This window comes from Talpa occidentalis, unplaced genomic scaffold (assembly GCF_014898055.3).
Source record: "Talpa occidentalis isolate TD23 unplaced genomic scaffold, MPIMG_talOcc4v2.1 talOcc4.15, whole genome shotgun sequence".
NCBI classification, from domain to species: Eukaryota; Metazoa; Chordata; class Mammalia; order Eulipotyphla; family Talpidae; genus Talpa; species Talpa occidentalis.
The window spans coordinates 82,015,936-82,042,235 of NW_023601543.1; the positions used below are offsets into that span (position 1 = coordinate 82,015,936).

General features: G+C 45.7%; 1 protein-coding gene across 2 annotated transcripts in view; it reads left to right on the forward strand.

Annotated features, from left to right (window-relative positions):
• The window catches only part of CLTRN (collectrin, amino acid transport regulator), a 37,503-nt gene that overhangs the window by 2,970 nt on the left and 8,233 nt on the right, over window positions 1-26,300 (forward strand). The window contains exons 1-4 of one of the 2 annotated variants that reach the window (XM_037512676.2): window positions 5,062-5,229; window positions 5,534-5,592; window positions 9,578-9,663; window positions 21,979-22,092. In XM_037512676.2, the coding sequence (XP_037368573.1) occupies window positions 5,118-5,229; window positions 5,534-5,592; window positions 9,578-9,663; window positions 21,979-22,092 (371 nt within the window). In that variant the 5' untranslated portion in view covers window positions 5,062-5,117. Of the gene's footprint in view, window positions 1-5,061; window positions 5,230-5,533; window positions 5,593-9,577; window positions 9,664-21,978; window positions 22,093-26,300 lie in introns of those variants that run through there. The other variant, XM_054695829.1, reaches the window with a different exon arrangement.

A 26,300-nucleotide genomic window follows, 5' to 3' on the forward strand; every position in this document is an offset into this window, starting at 1 on the left:
CTGACTGATCTTAGAATGTGAGGGTGACTTCCATGTAACTGACAAGGAGCAGAAGGACAGTGGGAGGTGGAAACAGCATTCTGTGGCTGTGGATGGGCTGTGGGTGTGCCTGAACTTCGTGTTTGCAGGCTGCTGGCGCTGCACTTGCAGCCCGTATGTGACCCGGGTTCCAGCAACCAGGCAACTATTCTTTCTTATTAGCCATCTTAATAAAAGGAGAAATTAGTTTATTTTTAATAATAATTTCAGAATCTAATGGTATTAAAATCTTACAGCATGCTTGATTTTACACACACACACACACACACACACACACACACAGAGTTCCATCTTATCTCTCATCCTTTTGTGAACTATTTCTATCAACCCAAAGACAAGGAGAAAAAAGTTATCAGATAAAGGTCTAAATGATATTTCTAAAGTTTGTGGACTGTTGAGCAGCATCTCCGGCCTCTACCCACTAGATGCCAATAGCACCCTCCCCAATGGGACAACCACAAAGTCTCCAAATAGTCCCCAAATAGCCTCTGATTGAGAACTGCTGGAACCATTTAGTTAAAATATAATATTTTTCACAACAGACAAAAATACTTTATCTTTCCATGCACCTTAATGCTGATGGTTTAAAGAGAGTAATTTTTTTCTCGTCTCTTAATTACACCGAGGATAGACTAATTATTGCAAACATCTTAATATTCATTCCAGTTTAAACTATGAAGGATTATGTTTATTCAGAATTCTACAGCTTCTATTCTAAAAATTGTTGATTGGGAATATTTAATTAAGATGTCAGCTTAGGGACCTCCCTGGTGGCGCAAGTGGTTAAGACACAACCTATGAAGCTGTCTGCAGCTTCTGCAGCACGAGTTCGATCCCTGGCCGTTTCAGTCAGTCTGCCTGTTCTGTTCCCCACTCTGTCTCTGGGGAATCCTCTCCCCCCTCCCCCCACATCTCTGGCCTGTACCCCAGCTCTTGTATGTGTACATAAATAATTCATAAAAAAGATGTCAGCTTAAAAAGTGCAAGATTTTGATCTTATAAAAAGTTTCCATGTTCAGCAACTAAGATTTGATTTCTTTTAATGTGTTACAACCAGTACATTTCCAACACCCAATAATAAAAATATGCGGAGTGAAGTTTCATTTGAAATGGTTTCCATTTCCTTTAGTAGATTTAGTTTCTATAGTTTTAGTGAATTTCTGTTTGTGACAATGAAACAGAAAAATCAGGGTCAAAATTCAAAAGTGACATTGGTCCTCCCTGCCTTTTGTTTTATTGCAGGTAAATGGAGCATTCATATCCCCACATGCTTTTACAACTCTGATGAACTTTAAAAAGCATCATGCATGAATCGAAAGAACGACTCACTTGTTTTCTTTTTGTGTGATCTCATATTTAATTTACTCTCCAGAGCAGTGGATCAATAGTTATGTGCCGAGAAACTGCTTTTCAATAATGTTGTGGAGTATGAAAAACATGGAGAAATCAATTTCTTTTTCCTGTCTGAGGAGACTGGGTGCCTGTTGTATTGCCCATGGCAACAGTAATCTCAACTTTTTATCTAAGTTCTCTAAACTCTAAACATTGGAAGTAAATAGCAACATATACACAGAATGAAGCTGCTTTATTTGTCAGCACTCCCACCGTTACTAATGAATTATTATGTTCTTATATGTGAAAAGAGCACTGGATGAGGTAAGTTTGATATGAATTCTCTGGAAGTTTAATACTTAAAATTGTGCATGAAAAAGACTGGGCAAGATTTTGAAAAGTGGAAGAAACAAGACTATGTTGAGGCAAGAGCAATAATATCTTACTGTCTATCAAACTCTTTAATTGTTAAATATTTTTCACCTTCTAGGTAATTCATACCTTGTCTGGGCTTTTATATTTTAGGTTATTGACAGTGTCTTATCATTGTACTTTTTGTCTTTATGTTCACTTGGCAAGACCTATAAGAGTGAATATTTTAATCATTCCATTTTTGGCTGCTGTCGCTTGAGTTATTGTCAGAAACTTTCCTAAGCCAAGATGGGGATGTAAAAAAAAAAAAGACTATTTAGAAAATAAGAATGAGATCACTGTACATCTATACTAAGTGTGTCAGGTGGTCAAAATAGTATTCCAAGGAAAATTCATAGCCAGAGATATTTTCTTTATAACTGAGAAAGATTAAAAGTAAATACACCTATTAGCCAAGAGTTATAAAAAAGAACAAGTGTAAATGACAACAGGAGTAAGAATTTAATGTATGTTATTTAAGAGTAATGTATCAGAAAAGAGAAAGAAAAGAATTGAAAATGAAATCCAAGATCTTGTTCTTTAAACAACAAGAATAGATAAACCTTCGCAAGAATGATGGAAAATAAATAAAAATTAATATATACACTAAAACATAAAGGGAATATAGCAATGAGTGCAAATGTTTTCTGGGAAAAGTATCTGAAGTCCATGAGAAGAGTGGAAAATCTTGGTGAAATCAATCACTTTCTTGGAAGTTGTAAGCAGTCAAAGTGGACTCAAAAGTATGGAACCCGTGCTAAGTGCCATGTAAGAAATGAAGATTTTGAAAGAACTCTTGTTTCCCAAAATACGTGATTCAGATTAAACTCTATTCTGATTTCATTCTACATTTCTAAAAATCTCTAAACACTGATGATGTTAGACATCTTTCTTAAAAAAAAAAAAAAGATATCTTTCTATACTGTTTTCAAGAGGGTGATATAAGGGCAGGAAAAAATCAACGCCATGAATTGGCACTTGCGAAAGAACCTATTCGATAGCTGCTATGAAAATAGATTTCAAAGCCTAAGTGGATGGGGGACAGTGATTAATTCCCGAAGCATGTTACAAATCAACAGTCTGAATTTATCAAGAGAGTGGATCAATACAAAGATATATATTAATATAATGCACCAAGTTGTAAAAATCCTGGGATCAGTAGAGACTGAAAAGGCAATTGAGCAAATTCAACATCAGTCATTGATAAGATTTTTGGTAAACGAGAGATTAAAGGATCCTTTTATGTGATGACATTTTGAATTGAAAATGGTACGCTAGACCCTGTGGAGCTGCTTTCCCATCAGAGTAAGGAAGAAGACAAGGGTCCTGGTCATTCCCACCACGAGGCCACCTTGTTCCGATGGCAAGGCCGCAGCCAGACAAAACAACAGCATGGCACGAGAACGTGCAAGAAGACCCGAGACTGGGGAAGCAGGTGCTGACCGTTCAGATGCACTCACAGTGCTCATCCAGGCCGGTGGTATTTGGGATGTTTTGTACTTTTCTCTTTTTGCCTCTCTGTATTTTCTATAAAGAACATTTATTGCTCTTTTTCAATTTTTTGAAAATGAGAAATCATAATTCAAAGGAGAAGAGGTTTTCTCCTCTTTTCACATGAATGGCTTACACCCACTAGAACCGCTTTTTACTGTCTTCACAAGTGACAAAGTGAAAGCAAAGGAGAGAGAGTGGGTGCTCTGGCGAGGTGTGAGACTCCAGGAAAGCTCATCCGATTCCTGTCTCTGCCATGGCTTTGTTCTTTCAAGGAAGAAATCACTGGGCTTCGTTATCATCCCCACCTGGTGGCTTTTCCTTCCCGGCTGGCTTTATCTAGTCCAGCCTTTCCCCAGATAACTGCATCCAGCCTGACTGTTTTCAAGGGTTGGTTAGGGGAGGTCTTCCTTCTAGGAAATTTCCACTTCACCGCATCTTGCAATTGCTGCAGTGAGGGGGCTAAGATTGGGCTGCCTCCCCCTCTGGTGCAGCTTTTCCTGGGCCTGCCCTTGGGGGCGAAGGGAGGGCAGGAGAAAGCGCTTCCTCGGGTGGAGCTGCTGAAGGGAAACGGGCTACCTGGGCTACCAAGGGTACGGCGGGCCCTCGGAGTGTTGCTGGAGTGTTGTTGCCTTTTTCTTTTTGCTTCAAAAATCCAAATGTTCTGTTGAACATCAGAATCCTCTGGTGTCATTTTTCCGTTCCTGGTTTTCAAGCAAGGAGGTGGGATTGGGGAACCGAATTCGCGAAGAGGCAGCGTGGTGGCAAGGAAAGCCCTGACGTGGCCCCGCTGGGAAGCTTCCAGAGGCCTCTGGAGCAAGCCCACTAGGGGGAAGAGTCTCTTCCACTCGTTCTGGGAATGCCCAGAGCACGGCTGAGGCTTCGGGGCAATTTCTGTTTGGACCAGTGATGACCTAGGCGCGGTGCGGTTCAGGGTGGAGACGGGGTTCAAGTGTCAGTCACCAGCTGGGGGCCTGACACCCACTCCACCGCCCTGTGGCCACCAGTGCCTTGCTGCCAGCTCTCGGTTTCCTCCCGAGGGAGATGAATACCAGCAGCGGCTGTGAGGTGTTGTTTGCAGGGTCGGAGACATTTCCCAGCAAAGCCTGTTCGTGGTAGGCAGCTCCTGACTCCCATCCTACCACCGGCCGGACCAAGGCCCTCGCTGGCCCAGTGTCTGCTTCCCTGAACTGAATTGACAGTTCGTTTCTCAGTGCCACTGGCCCCATTTCAGGGGTCCCCAGCACCTCTGCCTAGTGGCCACCATGTTGAACAGTGCAGAGGAGAACATGTCCATCAGCACAGAATGTTCCAGTGGACAGCTCGCTCTACACTGTGAACCTTGCTTTTGCACAAGCGCCAGACCTCAGGGCTGACCACGTCCATTCCCTTTGAGCTGCAAGCTCCCCTCAGGTGTTTGTTTCCCTGCAGAGGTGTGAGTCAGGTGAGGCATTTTGGAGGGGCAGGGGCAGGGACACAGACAGAGGAGTGATGTTTGTTTCCCTAATTAAGATAACTTATCTGTGAGCCAGGTATTTGAGCCCTGCAAAGAAGGAAGGTTCCTGACAAACCCAGCAGGGAGGACTCGTCCCAGACAGCACTAGGGTCGTGGGAGGATTCCAGCTTTGAGTCAGCAGAGGAAACATTCTTTGCAGGTAGAGTTTGGGAAGGACAACTAATCTGTTTTCCAAACAGATTTCTGTAAATAACTGACAGGAGATGGGCTGCTTCCATCAAAGTATTAACCCAAATGATGGGGGTTAATCATTAAACCTTTTAGGTGGTGGCTAGCTTGTTTCTCTGATATTCTAATCCGGGTCACAGAATGGCTAAGGCAGCTTTAAATGGAGAGTGGATTTTTTCCCCTCCTTTTGCCTTGTGTTTTCCACTCTGAAAGAATGTTGTGGTTGCTCTTTTTTGTGGTGACTGCTATTCACGCTGAACTCTGTCAACCAGGTAAGCAGCCTTGTAACTTCAAAATAGATGAACAGTTTTCTAAGTGATTGACACATCTTTGACTGAAAAACCTTTTTGTTTTTCTAAATCTGGGGACGTGTTGTGACTTAAAAGGTGAGCCTGCAACTTTTATGGATTGGAAAGAAAACTTGAAACCATCTAAGATGATTGTAGTTCAAGTATTAGGGGACAGTGGAATGGTAGTTCTGTGTTCTGTTGATTTGAGTTGCATGAAATATTAATATTTGTCAGGCTGTGGGCAGATTTTATAATCTTGTACTGCTCTCTCTTTTCTTTTTGGCAGATGCAGAAAATGCTTTTAAAGTGAGGCTTAGTATCAGAACAGCTCTGGGAGAGAATGCGGTAAGTGGAGAACTTACATATTCATTGGAAATTCTGTTTGCTACTAACTGTGCTTTCTCTATTCATCAGTCCCTGCAGAGTTATCCTAAATTTGCATGGATTACTTCTGTAGACCTCAAATCTGACTTTTTGTTCAAGTGAAAAAAACTTACAGGAAAATAGAAATTGATACTAAAATGATTTTCCCTAAAGCCATTAACCTGCAGTATATGCTAAACAATAAGTGAAATTTTGCATCAGACATAACAGTTCAGCAGACTTGAATGTTCAAGCCAGGGTGTCTGAGTCAGGCGCACAGGTCTGGATTGGATTCTAGCTCTGCACTGTTGTGTCATTCGAATTTGTCAGCCCCAGTTTTCCCGTCACTGAAAAGAGGGATTGGATCTACCCACATACGTTCTTTCATGGCACAAAACACTTCCCATTCTAATGTGAAGTTTCTTCTGTTCTTCACAGCAATAATGTGAAATACAGCCTAAATTAAAGCTAAAAAATACTCACAGCACTCCTATAGCTATAGGAGGAGAGCTTTTGTATAATGCTAGCTTCCCTTTCCCAGTGTGGCCTGTGAAACTTGTTCTCCAGCAGAAGGCAATATTAAAATGCCTCTGGCTAGAAAACATAAAGGCGCTCTGGGGCTTAGAGGCGTTGTGTTTACAGGCCATCCTCCCAACACGTTGCTTTATTCACCCAATGGGTAATGGTCGTTACAACAGCCAGGATTTATTGAGAACTTAGTTTGATTTTCTAACTGGGACCCTTCTAAGTAAGCACTTTGTTCACATCAGCTCATTGAACCCTCTCAACAACCTTTTGAGGACGGTAGTGCAGGTATTCCCATTCCCAGTGGATGGATGAGAAATCTGAGGTACAAAGAGATTAAGGGACCTGCTTAAGATCTCAGTTCAGCCAGTGGCAGAGGTAAGATTTGAAGCCAGGCGGAAGTCTGGCTTCAGAATCCACTCTGTTCTGGCAGGTAGGGTCGCTTATCCCAGGATCCTCTGAGGGCAGGCACCATGGTGGCTGGGGAGCTGCACTGGCAGCTACAGTCAGTCTTGTCCCTGCTCTCCTAGGACTTGTAGTAAAGGGAGAATTGGTTGTCCATTAAATATTCAGCAAGCCCAATGGAAATGTACAGTCTTGACAACTACTACAGGAAAGAGAAGTCCTTGGGGCTCTGGCCTCCTCAGGGTGCGGGCTGCAGTACCTGGCATTTGCTGTGAGCGCCAAAGCGTGAGTAGAAGTGAACCTGAGGATAAAAGAAAACAGGGCAGAGGGAACAGTATGTGCAAATGCTTATTGCAGTAAGGAGTGCCGTGAGAAAGAGGGTGGGAGGAAGGCTGAGGTGTCTGGAATGAGCGCTGAGGAAGTGCATGGTGCGATGAGCTTAGCGAGAAAGGTGAGGTCAGGGCAAAGACTATGTGGACTGGGTTATAGGGAGTTTTGATATTGTCTTTAAAGCAAGTGGAAGTTTTATGTCATCATAGAATTAGTGTTTGGGAGACAGTTGGCCACATCGTGGAAGACAGATTGGAGTGAACCGGAGTAGAAAGGAGGAACCCCTGAGGAGGCAATTGGCATAGTGGAGGCAAGAGATGGCATTCAGTTGCCTGCAGTGTGTCGGCGGAACGAGCGTAGTGAAGGGATTGGAGGGCCACAGGGATGGTTTGATGAAGTAGGAAGGTGGAGGGGTCAAGGGGGAGATTTTTTCCTAACTGCAACTGGGTGCTAATGCTCCATTGTGAATCAGTAACCAGGTAAAGGCAAGAAAATCTTGACTTTAATTTTGGATTTACTGAGTTTGAGTTCTTATTGACGAATGGCAGGGGCAGAGCTGGCTTGCAATATACGTTCCTGAGTCACTTGCACTAAAATGGTAATGGAAGCCTGGAGTGGATGACAGTACTGAGGGGGAAAGTGCAGCGTGGCAGGGGGACGGTGTAGTGTAGGCCTTGGAGCTTCTCTAGAACTTGAAGCCCTTGTAGAAGACAGTGAACCTGCTGAGGGGGCCAGAGGGGTAGGAGGAAGGCCAGGAGAATGTTGTAAGAGAAAAGGGAAGAGGATGCTTGAAGATGGAGGGAGTGTTCTTAAGAGGCCAAGCAAGATGAGACTGAAAAGTGCCCCTTGTGTCCAACACCACGGAGGCCACTGGGGACTTGAGAGCCATTTTGTGGAGTGGCAGAGGAGGAAGACAGATAGTGGAGGGGGTGAAGAATAAGTGGGTCCTGAGCCAGTAAAGGTAGCAGTGTGGACAACTCCTTTGAGAATTTTGGCTGTGCGGGGCAGGCGAGAGAGAGCACTAGGCGGAAGGGCTGGAAGGGGGAAGGCTGAGTAAATTTGGTTTGCTGTTGCTTTCGTGGGAAAGAATTGAGCATGGTCCAAAGTCAGGGGACAGACTCCAGTCAACGTGAAATACACAGAGAAGAGGGCAAATGGATGTCCAGATCCTAAGGAGGGCAGAAGGGAATCATTCCTAATGAGGTGGACCACGTGGCCATTTACAGGGAGCGAACACCGCCCCAGGGTCTGCTGGGAGGATGTGTGTCTCTGGAGGATGCTTTGTATTTGGTGGCAGGGCTGTGGGGGAGTTTATTTATTTATTATTGTGTTAAAGATTTTTTATTCATGCATACAAGACCCGGGGTACAGGCCAGATGTGCGGGAGGGTGAGAGGACTCACCAGAGACAGAGTGGGGAACAGAACAGGCAGACCGACTGAAACACACTGCTGAGGGGAGCAGCGGGTATACAGGAGAGGTCTGCTCCGCCATGTGGGTATCTTGCCGGCCGGCCGGGATAGAACCCGTGCTGCAGAGGCTGTGGACAGCTTCACAGTGCTGTGCCCAACCGCCTGCACCACGGGGGAGGCCCTATGGGGGAGTTTAAATGGATGACTTGAGATGTATCTATAAAGCTTTAAGCAAGAGCATCAGTGAAAGTGAGGTGTAAGGGAAAGCATTGAGATTTGGGGTCCCTGAAGAAGGTGTAAAGTAGTTGTTCTGAGCCTTGAGAGAGAGCTGACAGAGAAGTGTCAGGGTTAGGGCTTCCTAGGCCATTTGAGGGTCATGAATTTTCTTAAACTGGCAAACCCTGTTTTGTGACTTTCTCCAGTTACACTTGATCACTCGCCTAAGGCAGCTGAAACAGGTATCACAGATTGTGTGCTTTGAACAGCAGCAATTTATCGCCTCTCTGTTCTAGAGGCTAGAAATCCCAGATCAGAGTGTCGGCAGGGTTTGTTCCTTCTGAGGTCTGTGGGGGAAGGATTTGTTCCAAGCCTCTCTCCTGACTTGTAGATGCTGTCTTCGCCCGCTGTCCTTGTCTGTGCCTCAACTTCTTCTTATAAGGACACCAGTCATATTGGTTTAGGGCCCACCTGAATGATTGCAATTTACCTAATCACCTCTTAAAGACTATGTCCAAGTTCGGTCACATTCCGAGGTTCTGGGATTTAGGGCTTCAACTTATAAATTGTGGGTGGGGTGGGGAATGGTGGTGGTGGTGGTGGTGGTGGTGGTGGTGGAGGTGGGGGAAATTCAGCCCGTAACATGCACACATACTCAAGTTTCCAGCTAAGAAAATAAAATTGTACCAGTGTTAATAAAAGGAAACCGAGAGGGAGAGTGAGTTTACAAGGGAAGCAAGAAAGAGGGACGGGAGCTGTATATATGTCCAGGATGACATGCCCAGGTCCCCACAGACACGGACTGTGACTCATAAGCCAGGCTCTGAAGAAGATAGCGCAGTGGAAGATGTAGCACACTTGGAATGACAGGATGTCCAGGAAACCCTCTCCTGAACATTATTGTGAGAGAGAGAGAGAGAGAGAGAGAGAGAGAGAGAGAGCGCACGTGCGTGCGTGCCTGTGCGGGCATGTGTGTGAGAGAGAGAGAACCTACTCCATGGCCGCAGTTAGATTCCAGTAGGCCATTTTGTACCCCATATGCCTCTTCAGGTTGCATTTTCTGCTTTACTTCTCTTTCAGTATGCCTGGGATACAAATGAGGAATATCTCTTCAAAGCAATGGTGGCTTTCTCCATGAGGAAAGTTCCCAACAGAGAAAACACAGAGTAAGTAGTTACAAATCTTAACTGATTATTTGCAGTATTTGAGACAATTCATTAATTCAAAACTCAGTGTTGAAAAAATAACATATTAACCTATTTTTAAGGGATTCGTATTTTAATTTAACATTGAAAAAAGCTTTTGTAACTCAGCTTATAGTTTATGTCACGTTCCTATACTGGCTTTTGTTCAATAGGCACTGTGAAGGTAAATATTAAAAAAAAATTGCAGTCATATGTCACAAGCCTTCTACATTTTTGTTGTTATATATTTCCCTTGCTGATAGCTAGAGAGAGAGAGAGAGAGAGAGAGAGAGCGCTCTACACTCATTGCTTCAGTCTGTTCAGGCTACCATAACAAAATTCCACTGACTGGGTGGCTTAAACAACAGAAATTTATTTCTCATGGTTGCAGAGACTGGGAAATCCATAACCAAGGTGCTGGCAAGTAGGGTTCCTTCTGAGGCCTTTCTGTGTGCCTCACAGGCAGTGTGCCTGGCCGTGTGCTCGTGACCTCTTCTTGATAGGGGGCAAGGGGAGACGCACAGAGAGGCCTCTTTTGTGACTTCATTTAACCTTAATGACCTCCTTATAATGCTGTCTCTGAATGCAGTCATGCTTGTGGTTAGGTCTTCAAGATATGATTTGGGGGGAGCTTGGAGCGACAATTCAACCCATTTTGAAAATAACCCTAACTATGTATAGGTTCATCCCCCCCTTGGTATCTGCCAGAGTCCCTTGTTTTCTTAAAAAGCTTTATTACAATTTTTATTTAATAGTGTTCCATTTTTATCATTTCTTCCAGAGGAATCTTCTTTATTTGTGATGTTTCCTTTCAGCCCTATTTGTGATCAGGGCGATGCTCCTGGTTTCTCTCCGCACCTCCCACCCTCTTCACCTTGAAAGACTAAATGACAGATGGGATTGATGAGCTAGAAGGAGAAACAGGGGTGGGGATTCCCTTCTCTTTAGGAGCCCCTCAGGCAGCAGCATTTTCCCATGCAATCCCCTACGCTAGAGAGTCAGGCTCCGCCGGGCAGGAACGGTGCCTGTGATGCCACGTGTGCTGGTATGGCTGAGCACTGTTGGGCTTGGCAGGTGCCGGATCACAGGAGGTGGCAAACATCTTGCATGTACTTCAGCATGTGCTGACACCTGGCTTAGCTCAGCTCTAGTGGACACTGTGGAAGAACTTTATCACTTTAGGATTTTGTTTTAATTAGGAAGGAAGTTTGCCTCCTGATTAAAGTCATACCTCCAACCCAGACTTTTATTGTGATTTCTGTCAGCTTCATTATTTTGTCTTCATGCTGTGATGGGCCAGAGCTTGGCAGAGAGGGTTGCTATTTACTGGTCTTCCTGAAACCCCCAGTGTCTGATGCATGGGCTGTGACTATAAAGAATGACACAGGAGTGGAGTTGGGTGGGACAAAATAAATAGATGATGTAGGTGTTTGTGTGTACACACATGTATACACGTGTCTTTTAAATAGGTAGTATATTCAATGATTCAAAAAATGAAAAGTAGGTATATAGTAAAACAAAGTTATGTCCTAAAATAACTATATTCTTATGTTGTAGAATTTTAGAAAAAAAATGTTAGTATCATATACCGTTAAACCACAACATTCCTCCACAACTACTTATAGTATCTTTTGAAACAACCCATAAAATATAGGCGATTGTATTATAAAAAATTGAGAAGAAAACATATAAGGAAAAAAGCTGCTCATCATCTATCAATAGTAACTCCTGAAATAGTCTCTTTGTTCTTCTCGCTCTTCTTTTTCTACAGATTTTATACATTGCTGTGCTCATTCAACTACTTACTTTTTCTCTAAGTGCCTAAATTTCTCCTTGTGAATGGCTGTGTTAAATCACATGTTAGGAAAAAAATAAATCTGTAACATTGCAGGTTGACACGGGGAAGTTACTTTTCATATGTATTATGTTTTTCAGAACCCGGGTCACCGTGGGAGCCTTAATATCCCATCTAGTTTAGTGGCAAAGGCATTTGACTAGGAATCGGTGCAGTGTGTGGGGGAACTTTTGTTGCCAATATCAGTTGAGAAAAATGAAGTGCAAAACTAGATCAATGGCCGACAAACTTTCCGAATAAAGGAACAGGCATTGCGAGCCCCAGCAAGACTGCCCAGGTTGGGGGCGGTGGGGAATGGCTGTCCAATGGGCAGACTGTGTTTCACATGCTGGTGGAGCCCGGCTCTGCGTCCTGCCCTCTCTCCAACCCCTGTCCCTAAATGAGCAAGAATGAAGTTTGGTGGTGAGGGGTGTTGCAGGGCAGGTGTGGAGGAAGTGGGGCAGGGACAAAGATGGAGGCCACTCTGGCTGGCACTGCTGGAGGGAGAAGCTCCACGCTCCAGGCAGGAAGAAGGTTCTGATGATTTTAGGGTTAGATGGGCTTGAACTCTCCGATAGGGAGAAGTGACCGCAAAGCTCCACCGTCTGCTACACAGGCTGTCAGGGAGGGGAGGCGACCGGCAGAGCTCCCAGGGGCGAGGGTAGGACACCCTAGCTCTCTCTTCCCTGTGTTCTACGCAGGTTCACCCGATGAACTGCATTTGCTGGGCTTGGGTCCATAGAATGAAGTAACTGCTGTTGAAAACCTACTATGTGCCTGGGGCTGCAGTTAATGTGAGACATCAGGTGGAAGCATAGAGGGAAAAACCGAGTGCTGTGGTTCCTCTGTACAGCACTCCCCTGTGGTATTGTGTGCTTGGGCCTGTGCAAGTCAAGAGGGCTAGGGCATGTCAGGGCCGAGTGCCTGATGAAATGCAGTGCATTACACTAAGGGTAGGCGCTTCTGAAGGGCTGGAAGGGCGTTTCTGCAGACCTGTGGCTGCACAGGTCTCACACCCAACACGCTGACTCTGGTAAAAATGATGGGCAGATTAGCAGTGATGGAAAAAGGCAACTTCTGTGAAGTAATTTGGTACATTTGTTGATAGGAAATGCTTGCTTCTTATTTACTCTGTGTGCATCCCCCCCCCCGTGTGTGTGCGCGTGTGTGTGTGTGTGTGTGTGTGTGTGTGTATTAAGAATAGAAGATGGATGAAAAGATGTAGTGATAGAAGGTTCTGGTTTCAATAGGTCAGGTTAACTTGAGGTTTTCATGGGGCTTTGGTTGAAGATATCAACCAGAGGTTGTAAGTTACACAGTGAGATGGATGCCAGATTTAGTGAAACAGCTGCATGTTTCCATGTTTTTCATGGAAAAACCTTTGATGAATAAAATTGTGTAGTTTAAGGTGCACAGTATGTAGATTTGATGCATTTATAATTGCAATATGATTCATTGTAGCATTAGCTAACACCTCTCCCTATAACTCACATAATTATCATTTTTGTTTTGTAGTGCCAACAATAAAGATTGAGTTTCTCAGCAAGTTAACATTTAAAATAGAGCATTGTTGTCTGTAATTACTATACTATGTATTAGATCTCCAGGACTTATTTATCTAAGTTGCAAGTCACAAGGATTTTAAAATATTGACAGCAGTTTCTAAGGTAACTAGAATCTAAAGTTTATTCTACTTCAAGTTTATTCAAAAATTGTTTTTTAAAGGGTAATTTCTCATTTTTACCAAGAGGTGGAAGTCTAACTCAGGCATAGTATTCTCTTTCTGAGCTCGGCGGGCATGGAATGGATTTCTTCCTCTGCCTAATTCTTCCAGGATAAGTCTTGTGATCTGAAAGGAACAACTTGCCGTTGTGCCCACGGTAAGGGGATTAAGGGTCTTGTGCCAGTAAAACAGCAGCCCAGCTCCTATTTAGTCCTTTTGATTCCAGTAACAAGAGCCCGATTCTTACACCCCTTGGATGCAGTTGGCCGTGTTTGGTGCCATTGATGAGAAATAGCAGTGGAGCCAAGTCTTAGAGAATTACCTTCAGCCCAGGCTCCCCACACTTGATGCAAGGAGTAGGCATTTAACCTCGTTGCACTGCTGTGCTTAAAGAAGCCACTTGGTTAAAACAATTGGTCCAATGGTTGCTGGAGTGAACTCAAAGAATTCCAATCAAGCCCATCTAAATGTAAAATCTGGAAAATACAGCTTTGCTTTCAGCAGTGCTAATGGCATCTCAGCTTATTTATTACATGAAAATACTTTTAAAGGACATGTTTAGTACAATAAGTGCTTCTTGGCTGATTGATTTCTCATTCTGTGCAAACCCGTGAGGACACTCACTGTCGTCCCACTTGGAAGAAGTCACACTGCTTGTGCATGATCTGTAATGGAAGGAGCTTGTAGCCTTTGGTTGCTGATAAGCGAACTCCTGAAATCTGCACAATCAGTCTTCATGTTACGTTCTTCCTAGTGCCAACTCTTCGTATACTTACCTTTCCTGCTGGCTACCCCATCTACGCTATAACCAGGAGTCTTCGCATACTAGAGCCTTCTCTCTGTTCATTTGTCTCAATGATTGTGTTGAGTAAACAAAGTTTTGTTGTTCTCTGCCATTTTCTATTATTGAGTCCTGTCCTGGTTTACTTTGTCAGCTTTCCTCCTTGCAATAATGCAGAGACAGTGAGTAGAAATAATGAAGTTCTTCCTCCCTTCTATTAATGCATTCATTCATCCATTTTTTCCCAATCACTTACTGAGTGCCACCGGCCCCCTTCAGAACACAAGGATTGAATGCGCTGGAGAGACTTGGGCCTAGCCAGAGCTCAGAGGAGTGTGCTGTGTTGCAGATAGACAAAGCATTTGATTGTCTTCTGTTGACTCTGCAGCTGATACAATGCAGTTCAAGTCACTGCAGAGACTGACAAAGACTGGACAAACCATAAGATATCTAGAAGCACTTTGCTCTCCCCACTGTCCTGGGTCTGTTCATAGATACGGCATGGTGTCTGGTATGCAAATTCCAGTGTCTCGAGAGTTAATGGTTTCCACTTTGGTTTTCCATTGGTGGACTGAGGACATTGTGGTTTGGGTCTTCAAGGATCTTAGTAGCACTAAACTCCTACTCCTGGCACTTGTGTGAAGGGACATGGAATCTAAATGCTCTTACGATAGGTCTTTTCCTAAGCATCTTGGCTAATCAGTGTTAGCTCTTAGTAAACATGTGTGACTGAATGAAGCATCACAATACCCTGGCTTTTAAACCAGGTGCCTATCTGGGAGTATAGTGGACCCCAGAAAACCGTGCCCTGCCCACCCGTTTCTTCCTCTTCATCCTCCTGAGCCCATGGAGCACTAACCCCAAAGTAGGTCTCCTGTGAATGGCCATAGTCGAAGTTCCCCACACCTGGACTTTATCTCTTATTGGGCCTCAGTTTGTACTCTTGGGGGAACCAAGACATCAGTTAGTTTCTCAAAGAGCATTCAAGCAAGAAGGAAGCCCCAGTCTCCAATGTGTGTCTATTTCCTACTCAGCTGGGCCCGCAGCTGACTCCAGAAGCAGGGTGTTCTTCCCCAGGGCCTTGCCCCACAGTATTGCTACTTCAGGATGTGGGCCGCTCATACTAGTTCCCCTGCCTTCATCTGAACCAAATATAACACACCTCCACCATTCTGTTTCTGTGGTTAGTATTTACTGAACGCAGGTTCCTTTTGTGTTTGCTTAAACCTTCACCTTGATTTTATGGGCAGAAGCATCACGGAGGAAGGATACTTTAAGTCCTTGAGGAAGACCCGAAGCAGTTTAAATGGTTCCCCTTTTGAGGCTGATGTCCATCTTGGAGAAATGATGGGAATGGTCCTTGTTAAGACACTAGAACAGTGGGGGGTATCCTAACAAATACTGATGCCTTTTGTATGTAATTATTAAGATTGCTCTTAGGCTGATGGATGCCATATCCTATTTAAATGCAGCTTTCTTATTTTCAGGGTACATTTGTATCTGTTATTTAGTTATCAGTGACAATCAGAATTATTATTAGTTTACCATTGCCTTCTTTTATGTTGTCTGTGAAGTTCATTTTAAAGTGCCCAGGCAGGGCCTCCCCGGTGGCACAGCGGTTGAGCGCTGGGTTGTAAAGCTGCCCGCGGCCTCTGCGGCGCCGGTTCGATCCCCGGCTGCTCCCCGGCCTCCAGAGGAGGGTCCCGCATGGCGCGCAGACCTCTCCTGCCGCCCGCTGCTCCCCTCAGCAGTGTACTTCGGTCCTTTTGCCTGCTCTGCTCCCCGCTCTGGCTCTGGGGAATTCTCTCACCCTCCCGTGCTTCTGACTGTACCCAGTGCATGTATAAACAAAACAAAACAAACAAACAAACAAACAAATAAATAAATAAAAACATGCCTCTATAAATAAATAAATAACAAAAATGTTTAAAAAAAAATAAAGTGCCCAGGCAATATGTCCAATTACTCCTGAGCTCTTGCTAAAATATAGCTCTATAAATAAATATTTATAGATATATCCATAGAAATGTTTCCAGCTTTCCTGTCTTACTTTTGTAAACCTTAATTTTCTTACTTTATTGAAATAACATTGCATGATAACGTTAAGTAAGTTTCGGGTATTCATCTTACGGGTTTTTTTTTTTACCCCGGCCACTGGGGCCCCATCTTATGTTTTAATACGAAAGCATTAGGGGTTTTTAAAATGAGTTGCACAGGTACAGAGTCCTAACTAAGAATGATTCTTAGTTTGGGGAAGTTCTGTGCCCCATCCTCACCCCAGGACACTGGGTAACATCTGGATGGGGCTACAAGTGTGATGTCGGGGGTAGAGGCCAGGACCACTGCTAAACTTCCCAGAGCACATCCGCCCTCTGGCAGTGACCAGGCCCCAAATGTCAACAGTGCTGAGGTTGACACACCATTCTGTTGGACCTGCCCTAGACTCTGCATCCAGCCACCCCTGACATTATTTTGTCTGAGCAATGCACTCACCAAACTAAGAAATGAATGCTGGACCAAAACCGTGAACTCCAGACTTTATTCAGATTTCCCATTAATATCCTTTTTTTTTTTATTTTTATTTTTTTTTATTAGATAATAAATTTTATTGTTATATTCCCCATACAATTGCAGCGCCCCCATTCTGACCCCAATCCCTCCCCTCCCGCCCTGCCCCCTAAAAGTGTCTCTGGTTCATAGTTTTTTGTTGATTTTGATTTTCACTTTCTTATAGTTATTCATTTTCCTGGTCCCTTATTTAAGTTTTCTAGATTCCTGCTATGAGTGAGACCATCCGGTATTTTTCTTTTTCTTTTTGGCTTATTTCGCTGAGCATGATCCCTTCCAGCGCCATCCATGTTGCTGCAAATTGCATGTGTTTATCTTTTTTGAATGCTGAGTAATATTCCATGGTATATATGTACCACATCTTCTTGATCCAGTCATCTATTTTTGGGCATTTGGGTTGTTTCCAAAGCTTAGCTATTGTAAACAGTGCTGCTATAAACATAGGGGTGCAGGTGTTCTTTGGAATTGATGTTTCTGTGTCCTTTGGGTAAATACCTAGGAGTGTAATTGCTGGATCATATGGAAGCTCTATGTTTAGTAGGTCCAGAAATCTCCACACAGCTTTCCACAGTGGTTGGACCAGTTTGCACTCCCACCAGCAGTGCAGAAGAGTTCCTTTTTCTCCACACCCTCGCCAACATTTGTTGTTGCTAGTTTTTTTAATATGTGCCATTCTCACTGGTGTAAGATGGTATCTCATGGTAGTTTTGATTTGCATTTCCCTGATGACAAGTGATGTTGAACATTTTTTCATATGCCTGTTGGCCATTTGCATTTCCTCTTCAGAGAAGTTTCTTTTTAGCTCTTCTGCCCATTTTTTGACTGGATTATTTTCTTTGTTGTTGTTGAGTCTCATCAGCTCTTTGCAGATTTTTGTGATCAGTCCTTTATCATTAGTGTTGGGTGCAAAAATGTTCTCCCAGTTGGTGGGGTTTCTCTTTGTTTTTGTTATTGTCTCTTTTGCTGTGCAGAAGCTCTTTAATTTGATGTAGTCCCAGCTGTTTATCTTCGCCTTCACTATCACTGCTTTGGGTGATGTGTCTGTAAAGATGTCTTTGATGTGCAAATCACGTAGTGTTTCGCCTATATTTCCTTCTATATATTTTATGGTTTCAGGTCTTATGTCTAATTCTTTAATCCATTTTGAGTTGATTTTTGTGTATGGTGTGAGGTAGTGGTCAAGCTTCATTCTTTTGCATGTAGCGACCCAGTTTTCCCAGCACCATTTATTGAACAAACTTTCTTTGCTCCAATGCATAGTCTTTGCTCCTTTGTCAAAGATTAGTTGACCATAAATCTGTGGGTTTATTTCTGGATTTTCTATTCGATTCCATTGGTCTGTATGTCTGTTCTTGTTCCAATACCATGCAGTTTTGATAATCACCATTAATATCCTTTTTCTGTTCCAGAGTCTATTTCTCCCTAGTCACCTTTGCCCTGTTCCTTTCTGTCGTTCCTATTTTTCGCGCTCTGAATGGTTTTGGAGAAGGCTGGTTAGGGATTTTGTAGGAAACCTTCATTCCACCTAGTGACATGGGTTTCTCAGTATTCAGTAGGGGCCAAGGGGCTGCTGGAGCAGGGAACCACAGAGGTGCAGCCCACTTCCCCACGTCGGGTGTCAGGGCTGCGCCATGTCCACCTCAGCATTGGTGATGACGTCAAAGCTTTGCATGAGGTGGCAGCTGGCCAGTTTTTTTCCAATCTGTACTTTTTAGACATGAGTCTTTAAGCCCGTGGAGTGGCCACCGCGTGGACACACTGAATTCCTTTCAGGGGCCTTTGGACCGGGGAAGTGTAGTTCATGGGGGTGGGGCTGAGAAGTGTGTTTGGGCACCGCTGTGGATGGAGTTGCCTACATCCTCCTCCTGCTTTCTTTCCCTTTATAGCTCTTCCCCCACCTGGCAGTGTGTACATTTCCTGGTTTATCTTGTCTCCACCCCGGAGAAAGCAAGCTCTGCGGGCAAAGGGACTTTGCTTTGTTGACAGCACATTTTCTGACTCTCTAAAGGGGATACCATGAAATTCATGATTAGGTTCATTGAAAGAGGCTTTAGGTGGCAAGCACAGAACAGGCCAAGTATCCAGATGACTCTTGCCTGGCTTCTGGCCTGCTCCCCTGTGCCACAAACAATACTTGGCATTGGCTGAATTTCTACAAACCACGTGGGCTATGCGGACATTCCACTTCCCACCTTTTTAACTCAACAGTGTATTGTTGAGATTTGCCCCTTGATAAAAAATGCGTAATGGGCCCAGGTGTGCCAGCAGGGGCATGTGTGCTGCAGGGGGTATCTGGCAATGCCCGGAGATATATTCTGTTGTCACTACTGGAGATGGTCCTAACGCTGTCTAGCGATGGAGGCCAGGTTTGCTGTCAAACATCCTAGAATGCTCATCTCCCGACATAGAATGATGTGCCGCTAGCCAGCCCTTGAGAACCCTGGGCCGCTTCTTCCTTTAATCTCGGCACGGCACTTGTCCCCTTGAGAACACACACCGGATGCGCCTTGTCCAGTGGCCTGTGGGTGGACATTTAGGTTGTTCCAATTCTGTATTCTGATAGAGTGCTGCAAAGAGCATCCTCACCAACGTGCGTGTGCACGTGCGCACGAGTGCTCAAGGAAACACTGGAACTGCTGCCACACGCAGCTGGGCCCACACACACCCACAGCACTGCCTGGGATTCCAGTTCTCCGCACCTCTACCAGCATTTGGTTTTATTTAACCTTTTAATTTTTGCCAAGCTGAAGAGTTTAGATGTGTGGCTCATTTGAAAGGATTTGCATTTTCTGAATGCCAATGAGGCCAAATCCTGAATAATTCACTCCCCACAGCATTCTACAAACTCAGGGTCATATACTGCCAAGGGGGCTGCACTTGGTTTTGTTCATCTCTGAATTTATCTGTATTGTAAAAGTGTGTTTCCTGGGAGACCAAGCTGGGCTGTGTCTGCCAGCAGAGGTCGCTGTCCCTCAGGGGTTCTCCACCAGTGTGGTTTGACCCTACCCCACCATACCCCCTTGTACCCCCACCCCTCCCTGGGGCTTCTGACAATCACTGGAGACACTTTTATTTTCTCAGGGTGGGCATGCCTGTGGCACCTAGAGGCCAGAGGCTTCTTCTGCTCAAACCCTAATGCAGAGGACAGCACGCAACACAGCAAAGAAAATGTGGGCCCAAATGTTCAGGGTGTCAGGGGGGGAGACCGCAACGTGTGAATCGTTCCGAGAAAGACGAGGACACGCTCTGGGGTGATAAAGCCACCGTTGTTATTGCAAATGCGGATCAACTGGAGACGTGAAGTGGTCGGGGAAGCACCTTCCGCAGGGGGGTTTGGAATGGCGGGGCGGTGGGCAGGAAGAAGCCGAGGCTTTGACAGCAACCAGGTGTGCTGGAGCGGGTCTGCAGGGCAGAGGGGCAGGGCCTGCAGGGCAGAGGGGCAGGGCCTGGGTCGGGGGAGACGGGGTCAGACTGGCAAGGGCGAGCGCAGGGGCCAGGCGTCCAGAGAAGTGCGGGGGGCAGTCCAGGGGCTGCAGCGCGTCAGGGCGCGGGGCGTTCGGGCGGCGTCCCCGGCCGGCGGTGTTCCTGCAGAGGCCTGATGAGCACCCGCGGGGGGCTGGTGGCCCGGCGCGGCGCCAGCCTCCTCCTGCCGGCGGCGGGGTCGGCGGCGCCGGGCGGGCCTGGCCGCAGGGGCCCGGGTCTGGGCACGAAGGTGGCCAGCACGCCGTCGCGCCACAGCGGCCGGAAGGCGGAGGGCCGCGGCTCGGCGCTCCCGCTGGCCCTGGCGCTCCGGAACCACAGCGGCCCGCCGCCGCCCTGCCTGCACTTGTGGCAGCGCCGCGCGAGCGCCCACTGCAGCCGCGCCTCCCGGGCCCTGGGGTCGGGCCGCGGCGCGCCGAGGGACGCGCTGGGCCGGTGCTGCAGCCGCGCGATCTTCAGCGTCACCTGGTTGCGGCCGCGCCGCGGGCAGCGGGCCTTCCACTGCCACTGCTGGGCGAAGACCTGGGCCTGCAGCGCCACGTCGAGCCCCTCGGCGCCGCCGGCGGGCGCGCCCGGCGGGCGCAGGCAGGCGTCGGGGCCCGCGGCCCCGAGGAGGACGGCGTAGTCGCCGTCGGGCGGCAGCGTGGGCAGCGGCTGCGAGCGCAGCCAGGGCTCGGGCGGCAGGTAGACGACCGGGCACGGCTCGGCCTCCAGGCGGCGGAAGGCGGGCCGGCGGCGCGGGCCGGGGCTCGGGCCGGCGCGGGGCAGCAGCGCGGTCTTGGCGCGGCTCAGCAGCCGGCTCAGGTAGCCGCCCATGATGGCGCCGCGGCCTGCGGCGTCGAGGCGGGCGGCTGGCGGGCGTTCTGGAAGCCGGGCCGGCCAGTGTGATGGGCGCGAGAACGCGGGCTGCGCTGACGTGGGCCCGGGCACGGGGTCGCGCACGTGACGGGCGGCGCCGCGCGGGCAGGGCCGGGCCCGGGAGCGGGTGGCCGGCGCGTGGCTCCCTCGGGCCTCGCGGCTCCCTCGGGCCTGGCACGCGGCCCCGCCGGGCGGGAAGCGGCCCCGCGGCCCACGGGCTGGGAAACCCGCGGGAAACGGCGCGAGGGCGCGTCCTCTCCGCCTCGCCGGGGGCCCCCGACACGCGCGCGTCCTGCTCTGTGGCCGCTACAGCTCCACGGCCTCGCCGTCCTCTGCAAAGGCGGCGGGTCTTTTATTCTAGAATGCTGGTTTTTGATTCCACTTTTAGATAACTGGCCTCTGTGGAAATAGTGAAAGCTGCTCACTATTTATCATTTTGGAGCACCAACTTTCTCTTAGAATTTTCAGTCTTTCTGCCTCAGATTAGAGCATCTCTCACCTCTAAAGCCATTTCTTCCTGTCATTTCACCTGTAATCCATGAATGCCGACGAGAGTGCAATTTGTGGTTGGAGTGCAGGTAACTTCAAAAAAGTGTTCATCCTCTTGGCAAATATTGTGGCCCTTTGTTTGGAGGTCTGTTGTTGGGCTGGGCGACTACTAGGGCGGCGGGAGGGATAGAAATGGTGACCAACGGAGCAAGTATTGGATCAAGAATGTGTAACACATTTGTCCGGATGAGGCAGGACACAGAATGAAGACCCTCAAGAGGGCTTGATGAGGGAACACAGATCTGTGGTTCAGAGAGACGCTGCATGTCGGGGCAGCAGGGTGCTGGCAGATCCCAGGTGATGGGGAATGAGATTTCTAATGTTCTCCATGGACTAATTCTTTTCTCCTGTTTTGATAGACTCATTTAAGGAGTGATCCCCAAGATATTTTCATGCATGTCTAAGATGCCTCTTAAAGTGGCAGTAACACCAGAGTGAGTGCATGGTCTAATGCCATTGGGTATTATTTTCTAATAGCCTATTTTTTCTTCTCTTCATCTGCAGTATTTCCCAAGTCCTACTTTGCAATGCAACCCAGCGGGTGTCATTCTGGTTTGTAGTTACAGACCATACAAAAAGTCACACCCTTCCTGCTGCTGAGGTACAGTCAGCCATAAGGTAATCACTGCTTAATATGCCTTCTACTGGTAAATCGACTTGTTGATTTATTCAACTCTTCATTGATATTAAAGAATTCTCTCTGCTTCACAGTCATCTGTTAAGGTGTCAAAGATGTCATTTTGTTAGTTTTTATTAGAGATTAGTGTAGATCATTGTTTCTCATCTGGGGTGATTTTGCCTTCAATGAGACATTCACAGTGTCTGGAGATATTGGGTGGTGGGTGAGGGGCATCACGATTGGGAAAGTGGTGCCACCATCATCAAATAGGCAGAAAAGTAAGGGATTCTGCTAAGCATCCGTCTATACACAGGACAGCACCTCATACCAAAGAATTATGCAACCCTAAATGTCATTCGTGCTGTGCTTGAGATAGTCTGGCTTCACTATTAGCCAAGAATGTTTATTATTGCTTCTCAGGCCAGAATGCCTCCTGTAGCACATGTTCATTGCACAGATTCAAGAGCTGGCATGCTTAGGTTTTTGATCCTGGTTTTGCCTCTTGCCAACTATTTGAACACAGACAAGTTACTTCCCCTCTTTTTGCCTTCCTCTTAGCATCTATAAAATGGGAATAATTATGGTATCACTCTCTCAGAGTTGTCCAGAAGACTAAAGGAGTTAATAAATGTAAGGCATTTTGAGGGACAAGTCGCATCTTTGACTTTTATTTAAAAATCAAGAAAACTATTCCTATTTCTTGGGCTTTGTAGGGGCAGAAGGGGCACAGCAGGTTTTCTGTGATTTGGCAGACGGGTAAAGGAGAGTCCTGGAGCCCTCAGTGGCTTTCTCAGGCTTTTATTGAGCTTTTACATTTAGTGCAGCAACAAAGTACACAGCAGGCAGGGGTGCTGGGGGGCCAGGAGGCTGAGGCCCCCAGCAAGTCTTCACTCTGGGCTTCTCTGGCCTTCTTTCTCCCCTTCTCTCCAGTTCTTTCTCCTGCTTCTTTTCTCCTGCCTCTGCTTCTCTTGGCCAGTATCTCAATACCGCTGCCATGGCCCACAGAAGTAAACAATATAATTTATAACTATGTAACATGCAGGTGCCCACCATTAGGCATGCAATCCTAATGGTGGGAGGGCAGAAAAGCCTGAAAATCATTTACCCTACAGGCCTCTTAGGATTTATCTTTAGTCAATGTGTGGTCTTTACCTTTAAAAGATACTGTTTTTGAAAAAGGTACATACAAATTAAAAATAAATGCCATCAAAGACTATTATCTTATTAATTAATGAGGGAACTAGTGAGATGTTAAACCGGGTGGACAGGAGACTTTGAGAAAACACAAGTACACAGGAGTCGATCAATGGAAAAGTTCACTTACCCAGCTTACACCAGTTTATCCACCAGTAATCAACACTGCTCCTCCACTGTGGACAACAATCATTTATGTTGTGTCCGTTTTCTGCAAGGCATAGATTTGCAAAGTAATCCAAAGACAATGAAAGTTGGAAATTATCCAGAAAGGCGCGCTCACTGGATCATCAGTAATATTTTTTGCCCATTTCAAGTTTTGCAGTTTTCCTGTCTGTTTCCTTCCTCCTCTCCTTGTGATCATAACAAACTTTCAAAAGAAGCAGGATCCAATTTGTTTTTTTCAGTGAATGCACACTTTATGTGTGTCAGAACTTCAAAATGTCACACACGATTGATGTTGCACAAAGCTGTGTTTGGAAGAACAACTTCAGGAAATAAACCATTCCCCCCCCAAAGAAGGAATGAAGCAAAGTAATTTTCACAAAGGATTTGCAGGTTACTGAAATGCTTATTATTGAGAAATAGTTGAAGAACTCATGCTCTCTGTGAAATATTAACATTTAAGATAATACGTAGGTGATCAAATGCCAAAGGTTTTCGTGTGAGCAATCTTCTGTTTCCCTTACTGAAGCAAAGGCATTGCAGGTCTGTACCAATGGGAAATAATTTAATTTGTTCTAGCAAGAAAATTTGAATCAAATTGTTTCTGTACTTTTGCCATTAAGAATATTGTTAAGGGCCTCCCTGGTGGCGCAGCGGTTGAGCGCTGGGTTGCGAAGCTGCCTGCAGCCTCTGCGGCGCCGGTTCGATCCCTGGCTGCTCCCCTGCCACCAGAGGAGGATTCCACATGGTGCGCAGACCTCTCCTGCCGCCCGCTGCTCCCCTCAGCAGTGTACTTTGGCCCTTCTGCCTGCTCTGCTCCCCCCTCTGGCTCTGGTGAATTCTCTCACCCTCCCGCGCTTCTGACTGTACCCAGTGCATGTATAAACAAAACAAACAAACAAATAAAATAAATAAATAAATAAAAACATGCCTCTATAAAAAAAAAAAAAAAAAAAAAAAAAGAATATTGTTAAGACTCACCACTTAGGGTTTAAGAATGAGGGAATATCATGTTTCATGTAAAAAGGATTTCGTGAGTGCCCCATGATCTGGGTGGGCTAGAAGGAAAATGAAGGCGCTGTGCATATCTTTAGGGCCTAGACCAGCGCTGCCCCATGCAGGAGTCACCAACCACATGTGGCTCTGGAGCTCTTGAAGTGTTGCTTGTTCAGAGTTAGATATGCAACGTTTGTAAAGGACACACCAGATTTCAAAGACTTAGCCCAAAACGAAGTGTAAACCAACTCAGTATTGGTTGCACATTGAAATTCTGTTTTCTTGGCTATATTGGGCAAAAATATATTATTAAAATATCACCTATTTATGTTTTTAAAAATACAACTCCTAGAAAAGTTTAAGTCATACATGAACCTCACATTATGTTTCCTGTTTTCCAGTGCTACTCTAAGGGTAGGTGCAATCAGCTTGTCTATTGTGAATTCAATAAAGGCCATAGAATATTTCCAAGAAATAGCCTCTTCTAGTTTGCAAATTACAGTTAGAAATTCACATATTTGGTTTCAGTCAAATGAATCTTTACTATCAACCCCTCTCTAACTGCCGCCACCACCCAAACTGCCGATTTCCCCCAGGAAAAGTCACGTATTTACCTTTATATGTATTTTTTTGGCTTCTGGATTCCAAAAGCACCATTTACTTTATTATTTTTTTTTAAATAATAAATTTTATTTTTATATTCCCCATACAATTGCAGCCCCCCCCATTCTGACCCCAATCCCTCCCCTCCCGCCCCTCACCCCCCAAAAAGTGTCTCTGGTTCATAGTTTTTTGTTGATTTTGATTTTTACTTTCTTATAGTTATTCATTTTCCTGGTCCCTTATTTAAGTTTTCTAGATTCCTGCTATGAGTGAGATCATCCGGTATTTTTCTTTTTCTTTTTGGCTTATTTCGCTGAGCATGATCTCTTCCAGCACCATCCATATTGCTGCAAATTGCATGTGTTTATCTTTTTTGAATGCTGAGTAATATTCCATGGTGTATATGTACCACATCTTCTTGATCCAGTCATCTATTTTTGGGCATTTGGGGAAAAGCACCATTTACTTTAATTCTATGGAGCTACTTGCAGTTTCCTGAAGAAATCCTGCCATGTCCTGTCTCCATTTTTGTTGTCACTGCCTACTTCGGACTAAAGAACTCCTAGTCATCCCTCAAAAGTTGCTTTCTCAGGAAAAAGAGCCCTGACTTTTCACTGCGATATACTTGCCCCTCTGCTTCTCCCACTTGTGCCACATTTCTCCCATATTTGCCTCTTTCACAGGACATTTGCCTGCACTGTGATTACTGAGGTCCTGATCTGCCATCCTTTGAGACTCTAAGATCCTTAGTATTTATATCTCATTTTCTATCTCCAGCTCCTAGCACAGTAAATGGTACTTAGTAAATTTTCAACCAATGCTTATTGAATTAATGAAAAAATAAAAGAGCAAATGGATGGCTTTGAAGCTGCTCCTCGCTTAGTGTTTTCTGCTCTAGTTTTCTTCTCATGTTTATCATTCACTTTTTACATATAATTTTATCTTTTCAGGCTATTGGTATTTATGTCAGCTACCTTAAATAGAATTCTGTCATTTTAATCTAGATGCCACCTCTCAGGATATAAACATGAAAGACTCACTTAAAACTTATACAATGTTATAAACCAATGTCACCTCAATTTAAAAAACACCGCTTTGGGAATGGCTCAAAACTCAAGACATCTGGGCCTCCCCGGTGGCGCAGCGGTTGAGCACTGGGTTGCGAAGCTGCCCGCAGCCTATGCAGCGCCGGTTCGATCCCCGGCTGCTCCCCGGCCACCAGAGGAGGGTCCCGCATGGCACGCAGACC